Below are 12,699 nucleotides of genomic sequence, written 5' to 3' on the forward strand. Positions count from 1 at the left end.
GAATAATGTATGCAGGCAAAAGAAAAAAAATCCAGGCAAACTCATTCAGGTTTCTTGGTTTATTTCTCCTCAGGCAAACAAACAAAAGGGACAAATATTTCCTCCATGCTTCTTCTGCCCTGGTAAAAAAAAAAACACACGCCCACACAGATGCATGCTGGTCCTACCATTGACAGCCGATTTATAAACTTAATTCACCAAAATGGATCATAACTAACCAGAAACAAAGAAACATAACTAATATTAAAAAACATAATCTCAAAACAGATGTCAAAGAATGAAGTAGAATAAATAAACTTAAGTAGATTATCCTCAAAAATAAAAAACTTAGTTAATTATTAACAAAAAATATACAAATGCATTATACAAATATACAAATGTGCTCCTACAAAAAGACAATGAGAGAAGAAAGGATTTAAAGCTCTAAAAAGAGGTAAAACATAATCTTTAAAAAATATATTTATTATTTTATGTATCTATCACAAGCAATTCTTGAACATTATTTTAAACATTTGAGACAAAATGTTGTGAAATGATTTTCTTAATTATATGTTGTTGTTTTTTTAAATTATGTTATATAAATAAATAAAAAGTTCAGTTATCTTTCAGCTGATGAATGTTCAGCTGCTGCTGCTCTGATTTTTATTGTGTGTGTATCGGTGCAATTATTTCAAGAGTTGTACCACTTTAAGGCTGAAAGATATCGAGAGAGAAGAGCTGGAACCAATAAGGTTGCCCCACACTCTGCCGCGCCAACCATCTAACCAATCAGGTACCGGTTTACTGGGGCTCCTTACTGCTGAGCCAATCGAAAGGCTCTTCACCAAAAACATTGCTGCTTCAACTTCCTAGCGGGAAGCGGCTATCGGAGCTTGTCTTCTTACAGCAAGAATTAGGGGTAAAAAACAAATGTACATATTATTTGACGGTCTTAAATGTTCTATAATGGTATGATGTGTTAGTGAGACGTATAATATATGCATGTAGATAGGAGAAAACGTTTGAGCGAAGCGTTTAGCGTGGTGTGTTGTGTTAACATGAAGCTAAATCCTGTTAGCAGCTCAGTTGAGTCTGACAGCTGTCAGTTTTCTCCAAACACCTGCCTCCTGACGGAATGAATACAACTTATCCGTTCGTTTTTGGGCTTTTAGATACAGTAGAGCTTAAAGATGAAGCTGTCCCGGTCGGAATATAAAGAGATAGCGAGGTGGACTGACCAGCTGAGACCTACACGGCAGTGCATGAAGATGCTGAGAGACAGATTCCCTCAGTAAGTTGCACACTTCGCTACACATATCCCATTTTTATGTTGTTCAACTGTATTCTCTTAGTTTTTCAACCTACATTTACTAGGGAGTGATTAATAGAATAAAACACTTAAGCAAAACACAGTTCATGTGCAAAAATGTGTGGAAATCCATAAAAGAAATGCCTGTTTGTTCCAGCAGCATTATCTTAAACTGTAAAATCCAGCCTTTGAGTATCTGAGCCTATAAATAAAAAGCATGTGAAATTGAATTGAGATGTGTTTTTCTAAGATAGAAGTCTTAATATGTAACATATCAGTTTTTGCCTTTTCAAAGCTGTAACATGACATTACAAAGGAGGATGAGGCTTGATAATTTCATTAGCATACAGTGAGCATTATGTTGAGGGATATTTGAACTTTAAAGTGCCTTGATGTGACATGTTTTGAATTGGCGCTGTATAAATAAACTGAATTGAATTTAATAAAGGAAAAGAAAAATCTTCAAAGTTCAGTGTAGGAGAAGACAGCCATGTGTTGCACCTAAGCAGCAATATATCTGGCACCACTTGTAGTTTAGCCCATTGAAGTCAGTGCTTGGATATGGAAATAATATCACACCCCATCTGACCACATTCCTATACTTGGTCTAGGGATCTAGTGTGATTTGCTGATTATAATAATATAATAATTCTTGCATTTTATGGGTTCAAACTTTAAATCAGGCTGCCCAAAGTCAGTCCATTAGGTAGTCAGTAAATTTTGAATACCTAAGAAGTATAAAGAAAGATTTTGAGCAGAATGTGTATTCTTTTTAAGTTTACCAATAGGAGCAAGGACATATGTTTCTTAAAGCAGTCACTTTAAAACTTAGTTTTCCTGTCTCCAGTTTTAAAACAAATGTGAAAGGATTTGAGACAGGGCCGTATGCAGGGCCTGAACAATACTGAGTTCAAGAGTTGGTCACTTCTAGGGAGGCTCAGCGGCTCACCCCAGAAAATGTTTTTGATTCCATTAATTAAATCTGGGCATTTTCAGAGTCTTAAGGAGCAAAAGCAACATTGTTTAGACTTTTGAAAAGGCTAGGCGGTGCATTTCTCTGTTTCTCTTTCCCTGCCAGACATTTCAGGCATTATAAACGTGTAAAATTTGTCATCTTTCTTTTGAACCTTCTATGTAAGAAGTTAGAAATGTGTCACGAAAGAAATTCCAGTATAATTGAAATAAGTTGCTTCATATTTACTTCATTATTTAAAATAGACACACAGACACAGTATATTGTGTTCTTGATGGTGCCTAATCTCTTCACTCTTGTTATGGAAAACCATATCTCTATTATAATCTTACACAATACTTGAAGTAACAAGCAATAAATATTTTACTTTTAAAACATATACAGTTGTGGTGCAGAATCTTCCTTTTCTAGTACCTGCTCTCCTTGCATCTCTTGACTGCTCCTCTTGCTGTTTCGCCCAAAGATTGCCATTTCCTCCCTATCCTGTTTATCCTTAAGTGAAGAATATCAACACAGTCGAATACTATATAAGTCGTTTCAACAGCATATTTCGAGGAGTTTTGTCATTTCAACACGTTAACATGAAATTAAATGAAATTAGTTTTGCAGGTTCCAGAGCAGCCCAATGTTATAGTATGAAATCCTAAAAATAGCTATAAATATGGTCATTTATAAATAAGTTAAAATATGCTAAAATATTTCCAGATTAAAATGCCTGTTTTTCTCACAGTCATCAACAACTTAAACTGTCTCCAGCTACATTAGTAGCTCGATGTTCTCCTCTTCCAGTAACTGCAGTGACTGACGGACTCACTAACAGAGTTTGTAGCCTGTGTGTGGCAGTTACTATAGCGACAGTGCGTGTTGATGGTGCGCAAAGCGCATGCCCAAACTCTCGAGCTCCTTTCTTTTATTGGATAGCTATGCTACTCTTAGCTCTTGAAATATAAAACACCTCCCAGTTTTGTGGGTGACCAAGATCATTGTCCTACTCTCCCTTTCATTAAATAATATTTTTGGAGTTTATATATATCACAAAATGTAAACTTAATAAAATATGCTGAGGACATTAAGTCAGTGTCCTCAATGGTAGTTACGGCCCTGATTTGAGAGTTAAAATTTGAAATGCCCATATAAGTTGGGTCTATGTAGTTAGGGCTCATATATTTGTATATTGGCAAACCCTGTGGTCACCAGTCTGTCTTTTTTTTTATTTTTTTATTATTACCTTAACAAATATTGGTCATTATCTATATGCTGACGGATTGGGACTTCAACTGGAACTTTATGATTTAGCCACATAACACTAACTAAGCTTTTCTTTGCCAAACACTCCTGATGGGTTTGCTGTAGGCAACAAACATAATGGTGAAGAACATGGAAAAACACATTACATCTGCTTTTGAATAAGATCGGTGATCAGATTGGTGATCAGTGATTCTGTTCATCTGTTTTTCTGTTTTGCTTCTCTTTATTTTTTCTTTAGTTTTTATACAAATTACTGGACTCTACTAGAAAACTGAGAATAGGTCATATTTTTGTCTGTCAACAGGATATTTATTACATATTGCTTTATAAACCTAAACATACAGTAAAATTAGCCAACTAAAATAAGTCCTATAATATGTTCAGTAAGCTGAAGAGGAAAAAATAATTTAAGAGAGATAAGGTAAAGAACCTGTCTGTTTGTTCCAAATTTATAAACATGTGGAGAAGAGGAAGCTATTTCCTAATATTGGAGTTGTACTGTTAATAGCAGTGGTAAAAAATATTTTTGCAAAGAATTCACTTCTTGTGCAAATTTATCTTCAACTGAGAAAATATATTTTGCTTAAGGGCCAGACTTTGTTTCTCTGCAAGATTTTGCTGCTGCATGTCTGTATTTTTACACAGCCTTGAAATGTATAATTTAGACCTTTAAAACATCCATAATCTCAGTAAACGTTGTCTCTAGGATCGTTATTTAATTCCTCGCAGGTTTCTACTTCAGCTTCCACTCAAGCGTTAGGCGGCGTTTTGCCATGCAGCCCTTGTGCATCCAGAAATCGAAGAGAGAGGTTAATGGTTGTGTTTGCCTTTCTCCTTGACACTGAGGGCCCTCACTTTATTGAATGTAACATGTGTAATCCCCCAAGGCCAGCAGGACACCATGGCCGATCCCGTCGAGGTCACTTACAAAGTCGCATGTATTTGGAGCTTCCTACTTCCATTGTGTCCTAATCACCAATCTAAAAGAAAGTATCAGCTCCCCAAAGGGGATTTAGAGCAGATTCACTCCACCTTTGTTCCCCTGCTCTCAGCATTTTACAGAATGTCATGTGTATGAAGTGCATACAGAATTCTGCTTGTTTAGGTGACTACAGTTGGAAACAGTTTTTATTGTTTTTCTTCTTTTTCATTTTGTTTCCTGAGCCATGAAACCTTTTTTTTTATGAAAAGTGTTACTGCTGCATATACTGATGAAAGGAAAATATAAGACTGTCTACAATAATTCTGCACAATCTTTTTCTCCCAGAGGTGCCTGCCCCTTTGTTTAGTCTTGCTGGTTATTGTTATCATTTCCTTCACCATAACCAATCCTGGGGAGGCCCTTGCTCTTTAAAATCCCTGAGTCTCGTCACTGGGCCTGACAGACAGGCACGGCAGCAGTGTTTTCACAGCCTGCAAAATTATTCTGGTTGTCCAATCAGCTGAGCCAGGCTCTGGAGGTTAGTGATTGGACTGGCAGGAAATCAGGCTCTTAAGACACAACATATCGACTAGGCCATCCATCATCTCTTAGCATGCGCTCAGGCACAGCAGTCAGCTGCCCCCCTCCCCCCTCCTGTCCCTTCGGACCGTGTGGGAGCCCTGCCACTGCGTAAAGATTGGCCAGGGAGGGGTTGGGGTGAGAGCTGGGGGTGTGTTGTGGACAAAACCTGCAATAAAATGATGGGTAAAATAATGGTTTAGTTTTAATGGGCAGAGAGGTTGTAGTCAACAGGTACTACACCACAGTATTCGATGATTTGTATTTCAACAAAGAGGTAAATATAGTAAGGATTTGGATCCATTTTTAATTTGGTTCAGAAAATAACGAATGAGTTGTGAATAGTTTGTTTGGAAAGGATTGCATTGTTTTCTCTCTAGCATCACTAAATGAAATGTGATGTAATGCTGCTGCTACTACAAGTTAAAGACTCTCAGAAAAATACTTTTATAAAGTGGGTTTTACTGAGGAGAAAAATAGGTAGGAATGTGAATTTTCCTGTTGTGATTTTAAGCGGCACTTAGTGTGTGTGTCTTTTTATTTTTTTAATCATAAATGGTTATACACTAGTATGATAACATCTATTAAAGTATGAAACTACATTAATTTTTAATGGAAAAACAATTGGACTGTTTCAATTTCTGCAAAAATAAATCATTTGCATTTGATTCTTTTGTCATACTGATTTAAAGGTACAGAAGACAAATCTTTTATTTCCGGGGTGGATCATCTTAATAAGTGGTCCTACTAATTGTCAATCACTTTGGTGATATGTTTACAAAGGGCCGTCCTAAGTGCTCGCCCCGTTAGCTATCTTTTTCTGTGAATGCACACTTTCAGGCGTATATCTGTGGTGAGCTACGGTTTCAGACAGTCGTTGAAGCTCACCTTTATCACCGAGGTTCTTTTATAATGGCCGAGGGTCATAAGAGAAAAAGCGTTTATGAAGTGTATGACAAGAAAAGAAAGGCCTCAGAAGAGGCAGATATACATCCCGCAATGCTTTGCGTGGAGAGTGTGGAGAGCTCCCCACGCAAAGCATTATGGGATTTGCTTTCACAGCGGCCCGCTGTCACTACCTGACAGCGGCGACTAATAACAAAGATGCCTCAGGCACCGCGTATTGGAGGAGGAGTTACGTGACCAACGAGGAGCAAAAAGCAGTGGTCATCTGTCCGAACAGTTTACTATAAAGTCCACTATATAGTCCCCGGTCTGTATAGTGGTTGATTGATTTATGGGTTAGGGTGGATGTTTGGCCACAATAAGCTTGTATGAGCTATGAGAATAGCAACTTTTAAACAGAGCGGGCATTAGGAGAAATGGGGTTGTGCATGCTCTAGCAGCCGTTTCATAGGCGTTCCCTCTCAGGAGCGGGTACAGGGTTTTACATGAGCATTTTGTGGAGAAGGCATGTGTTTTAAAAAATTCACAATAAATCCTCAACAATACCTTTAAACTAGAGTATGAGCTTCCTGCTAGCTTTCATACTGCTTTTCACTGCTTATTGCTCAGAATATTTCTAATGTTTCTAAATATTAGAAATATTAGATTTGCTGGTTTCTCTCATATTTTAAAGTTACTGAGAGTTACTGATGGCTTTCTGCCTGGGAAGAGTCTTAAGTCAGCTGCTAAACAACAAAATGCTGTTAAGTGGGGATGTCCCGATCCAATATTAATATCGGTTCAATATTGTCCAAAAAATGGACTTGTTGTTGTTGTTAAAAGTATCTGTTGTTTTCATACCTTTTGTTGTTGGCTTTTGTTCCGTTTTAGTAAGATTACTTAATCAAGACTTTTCTAACATTCTAATATCGCATCTGGCCAATATGAGTATCGGGCAATTCTCAAAGCTTCAATATCTGTATCGTATTGGAACTAAACTAATTATTTTGGGACATTCCTACTATTTGCCTCAAAATTTCAGTTTATTAAGGCCTTGCTTTTATGAGATAAACTGTTGCCGCTCCTTTTACCAGGGACCCCGGATTTGTCTGTAATTTCTTTTTTTTAATTTTAAATAAAATTATATGCAAACAATTAAATCTGTTTTGTTAGAAATAGAAGAGTGTTGCAGTCATCTTTCAGCTAGCTGACTGTAAATGCACAGCAAGACAAGGAGAAAAAAACTCTAAAGTGTAGAAATTAAGATAAAATGTAAAGAGTTTTTAAAATCTCAATATACCTTCATTATTGTAACCAGCCAATGTTTAGGTCTAAAAGTACAGCTTGAGCTGCTCTTGCTCAATAGAGAAATTTCCCTTCTGTACATATGAGTTTTAGATAGGAACCATCTTTATATTTGGAGTGATTTAGATACATTTATTTATTTTTAAACATAAAAATGTAGATTTTGGTTGGATCAGAATGAAGCCAGTATATTTCAATATAAAGGAATAATCATTATGCTAAAGTTATTGAGTTCAAACCCATTTCACAGTCATTGCTTTTGATTGGGGGCTCAAAGGGAAGAAAATTTAAACTTTGAACAAGATCATTGTTATAGACCATTTTAGGGTAATTTCCATGGATGGTCTGTCAGTCTTTTAGTTTTTCTCTGCAAAGCGATAGTGGGAGGAGAGGGGGAGTGTCCCATAGACAGACAGAGAGAGAGCGATGCGATGTGAGGTCCCTCATCTGTAACGGCTGCATAACACAGATGTTGGGAGTCATCTGTCAGCCAAGCCTCTCTTACTGGCCGAGCTGCTCTGAGGGGAAAACAATTGGACACGGTGCTGTCACTTTTTACCCCCACTCACAATAGAGGGGCATGCAAATATAACTCCCCCCACCCCAGCACCATCCCCATATCCATCCTCCCTGCCCTCCTTGTAGCAAGTCCTGATGTCCTGTCTAGTTTCTGGACTCTGGCTCGGCAGCAGGCCGGTGAAGGCAGTGCTGTGACATCAGTCCCATCAAGGTCCTCATATTAGAATTGGAAATGAAGAGCTGCTCTCTGAGGCCTTGCCTGACTTCCCTAAAGTCCAGAGGGGACCCCAAGTCCTTGCACAGCTTTTTCCCTAGAGAGAATCAATGGAAGGAGGGTAGGATGGCGAGGGAGGGTAAGCGAGAGTCCTATGTGCCCTTCTGTGCTATTATGAATGAATTTGGATGTAATGATTCCCCCCCTGCACACACACACATGCACGCATAAACATGCATGGAGAGGGCCATTCTAGCCCCCAATCAAAGGAACTGGTAATCGGTAGAAAAAGGCAGATCCCCCTGTTTTGGAAAGTAATCAAACCGTAAAGTTAGAGCACTTAATGTTAACAGCCTCCCAAAACGGGGCCAGTGCTTTCCCCTAATTTACACTGTCTCACGCACACAAACACACATCCCCGCACAGTTCCCTCGTGAGGAGGCCTTGAACGGTTTTCGAATGGAGCCCTAATGTGCCGTTTTCATCAGCACTGAGGCGGGCTGCAATATGGTGCTGGAGCTCGCTCTGGGAATATGAATGTTGATTAAGCATGCGTTCAGCCTTTTGAAATTCTGAAGAAGTGTCAGAATAATGGATGTTGAGCAAATGTCAAGCATTTGTTAATTTCTCCCTGATTCGGGGTTTATCTGGCATGATCTTTGGAGGGAAAGTGCGGGGCAGGGTTGTTTTGGCATGTACCATTGATATGTTGATTTCTTGGCTGCAGACACTGTTTTGATGGTAATATGGCAGCCATGGAGGAGCTTAGTGGCTTGGTTATTTTGAAAGGAAGTAGAGTTCCTCTTTGTTTACATGCATGTTTAATCTGTGGGTTTAGGAAAAGGCATGGTTTGTTAAATCCGGCCAGATCTGTACATATGTAGTGTTCCATAAAGCCTGGATGGAAGCCTGGGCTGCACCATCCATGACCATATTGTATATTTGCTCAGCTCATACTTTTCCTGGATGATACACATTTTGGCTTTTGTTAAAAGTCACGGTAACTTCACATTTTTTGTGGGGTTCAGAGCATTGCAATTATTATTGCAATGGATCATGTTTTTTTTCTCCCACACTGTTTACATTTGATCGCGGCTGCACTTTATGAAATGGAAATGTTCATTTCACTGCTCAGATGCTGCTCATTTACTATCTGAAGCTGTACAAAACGAAACTTCATTTTATATACACTCTGTGTATACAAAATGACGATAAAAGTTTATTTTTAATCACTGTAGGTTGCTTTCCTTTTTTATTTCACTTTTTAATGAATCTGAAAATTACATCAGAGTGCAAGATGATGGTTGATGTATTTACTGAATAAAAAGTAGTCGCTTTTGTTAAAAAAAAATCTGAATATTTTTAAAGACGATTATGTAAAAATCAGATAACTCCAATCCCTGATTATATCTTACGTTTTATTTTACCTACACAGTAAATCCTAAAGATTTTGTATCGTCTTTATAGTGACGGATGAAAAGTTTTGTTCATATTTAGTTTAACTTGAAGCCTGAAGACTGGACTGCATTTTCCATTGTCTTGACTAGAGCTACACAACATATTAATCTGCATTCATCATTGTGATATTGTTTGCAGTATAACAATTGCAAAGTAGTGCCTTTAAAAATTGTATAGTTTGTTATATCAAGGTGAATAAAGATTATGTACTCTTGCTTTTATGCCTGATCCATGTTTGGTTTTAATCCGTGTAAATTCAATTTATTTATTTAGCGCCAAATAACAGAAAATTTGAGTTATTAAAACTTGTTGGTTATAGTAAGTATTTGTCAATGCAATATGCAGGAATTATTATAAATACTTGTTTTCTGGATATCATGAAGCTCTAATTTTGACTGGAGATGCACTGATCAGGTTCTCGGGCCAACGCAATTATTCTTTTTCTTTAACAATTACTCTTATCATAATTTATTGCTTTTATTTAAAATTTTCCCCTTAAGGACTATACGGAATAAAAAATGTTAAAAATATGCTCTTCCAGATCTCTGTTAGAGGTAGTAGGCTTTGATTATCTGCATTTCATCCATCGATTACCATGTATCCCTGAAACAAAGGCCTTGGTATATAAAAGGTAAAGGTTGACAGTTTTGAGTTTTTAATTACTATTCCATAAAAGTAAAAAAAAACAACAAACCACTGGACTTTGTTTCCAAGTTGGAAGACGTTTCGCTGCCCATCCAGGAAGCTTTTTCACTTCAAAATGTCAGAATTAGTGTTAAGTGCAAGGCTTTGTACAACATGTACAACTAAACGCTATTTCTGACATTTTGAACTGAAAAAGCTTACTGGATTGGAAGCGAAATGTCTTCAAACTTCAAAGTCCAGTGGATTTTTTTATTTTTTTTTTACTTTTTTGGAATGACTATGACCTGGATGACTGAGAATCTTCACCAGCATTTTCACTAACTAGCACTTCTTATAAAGTTTAACCACTCGTATTCAGGCTTTTAAAAGTCTCTTATGCCTGTTTTTGGTTTTCTTTCATCTGTGAGTTAATTTTGTTTTGTGGTTGACTACTCAGAAAAAGGGACAATTCCATAATGATGATCAAATGATTGCGGCTTTAAATTTGGCTTTTTTTTTATTGAACCCTCGCAAGACTCTCCATTTTACAATTTCAAGAACAGCAGGAAATCCTTACATCTCTTACAATAACTAGGACCTTATTAATAAAAAAAAAATTCATACACAATTTTAAACCCCATTACTTTTTGCCAGATTCTGATTTTATGCATTTCTTGTTGCAGCTCAGTTCTATATCTTTTTAAAAGTGGGAATAAATTGCTTTTTGCTGGCTGGAAGTGGCAGTGATATTGCCCAGAGACTGATCAGGTACAGAGCCTGCAGGGTCGACACCTCTGGCTGCACCCGTCGAGCAAAACACAAACTGGCAGTTGGGGGTAGGGGTACAAGAATTGAAGACTGAGACACTGGCAAAGTAATTCCCAATCCCTATGTAGTTAGGCGACTGTTGGAAGAGTAGAGAGAAGGATGAAGTGTAAGCAAAGAGGAGAGATATAAAAAGAAAGGAAGCTGGGCAGAGTTTACATCATCATGTCAGACTAAGGAGGTCATGAATAATAGATGCAATCAATTACTTGATTAGGAAGTTCAGTAACTTCTACTTCCTTCTTATATTGTGGGAAGGTTGTCTAAGCACAGTGTAAAGATTGTAAAGCTTTTTTGGCTCATTGGGTTGAAAACACTGAGATAAGCAGCTCCTTTTCAAAGATTATGTGGCGTGTGGAGATGATAGGGTCTGTATAATGGAAGTTAAAAACTGTGATCAAAGGAATCGCCTGGGCTACGTTTTTGATAAAAAAAAATATGAGTAATTTCAATATATATTAGTGTTTTTGATAACATTGCAGTCTTAATCTTCATTCCCAGAAATAGATAAATTCTGCAAGGAATACCTACATTGGGGTGCTGCTGTTAAATTAGGCTGTTATAACCAAATGCTTTCTCTCCTTTGTTATGGTAGACTCAGTTGTGTTGGAAGAGTATAATAAACTGCACAGATGTAGTCCTGCTGATATGCTTAAGGTTGGTTGATGTAATGCATCTTTTCCAGACCTTTGGACAAATGCTATTTGACAGATAATACATATCTTTATATCCAGTTTGCAGAAGTAACATTGTAATAACAGTTTTAAACCCTAATAGTTAAAACATTTCTCACAGAGCAATAAATATCTGCGCTTTCATGTGTTATCACAATTATTGTGGACATTTTCAGGATGGGGAATAATGTATAAACCTTAAATATAAATGTGTTGTAGTGCAGCACACTTTGCTTCTGTTTATAGTTTATGTAACCAATTGGTTATTGATAAACGGGTCAGTCGCTCTCATCCATCCATCCATCCATTTTCCGTCACGCTTATCCCAAGTGGGGTCGCGAGGGGTGCAGGTACCCATCTCCAGCTGTCTACCGGCGAGAGGCAGGGTACACCCTGGACAGGTCCAGTCGCTCTCATATATGTTGCTATTGACTATTGTTCTGTTTTTCAGTAAAATCACTTGATGACAAATTTTCTAATATGCTACACTACAAAAAATAATAAAAGTGTATATAATTCATGCTGATATCGTATCTGTTGGGTATTAGTCATTACTCAAAGCTGCAAAATCTGTTTCGTAATGAAAAAGTTGCATAAAGCTGGGATATTCTTACTTTTCATTACCATTCCTTTTACTTTTTTCGCGCAAAAACTAAACAGATTCTCGCCTTTTCTTTTCAGTTTCACTTATTTTAAACTTTTTGTTTATTTTCAGGAAATTGTGTTTTATAGTAGCCATATCTAGAAGAATGAACATGAAGCAAATCCACCATAACTGAAGCACATGTTGTCTTGTCTTCCCCATTCTGATGAGTGGCTAAGAGAAATGGACCATCAATGAAGTTTCTAAGCAATCTTATTTAAGTTAAAGATAATATTTAAAATCCTTCAGGAAAATTTATTTTATTGCAGCTAAAGGGTTATGAAACAATCTTGGGTCTTGCAATTTTTTTACAAAACAAATTTTCAAATTAGATTAAATTGATAAGTCATTTATTCTTAAACAGTGGAATAAATTAAATATGTTTTTAACAGCTAGCAAGAAAAAAGTTGGTAACTAAAAAAAAAAAAAAAATTTTTAAAGGAGAAGCTTTCATTACAGATCAAATTAAATGTACATCTAAGTAGGATTAATTGAAAAATGTACATGCAAAAAATGTGCATTTGAAAAAAAAGGAAAAGCAT

General features: G+C 36.9%; 1 protein-coding gene across 3 annotated transcripts in view; it reads left to right on the plus strand.

Moving 5' to 3' along the window:
* Nucleotides 1-826: 826 nt before the first annotated feature.
* Nucleotides 827-12,699, plus strand: part of LOC107094438 (chromosome unknown open reading frame, human C15orf41) — an 83,572-nt gene continuing 71,699 nt past the window's right edge. For 2 of the 3 annotated variants that reach the window (XM_015390037.1, XM_015390045.1), the window contains exon 1: nucleotides 911-1,270. In XM_015390037.1, the coding sequence (XP_015245523.1) occupies nucleotides 1,170-1,270 (101 nt within the window). In that variant the 5' untranslated portion in view covers nucleotides 911-1,169. The other variant, XM_015390030.1, reaches the window with a different exon arrangement.

Source organism: Cyprinodon variegatus, unplaced genomic scaffold, assembly GCF_000732505.1.
Source record: "Cyprinodon variegatus isolate N-32 unplaced genomic scaffold, C_variegatus-1.0 Scaffold21, whole genome shotgun sequence".
Lineage (NCBI taxonomy): Eukaryota > Metazoa > Chordata > Actinopteri > Cyprinodontiformes > Cyprinodontidae > Cyprinodon > Cyprinodon variegatus.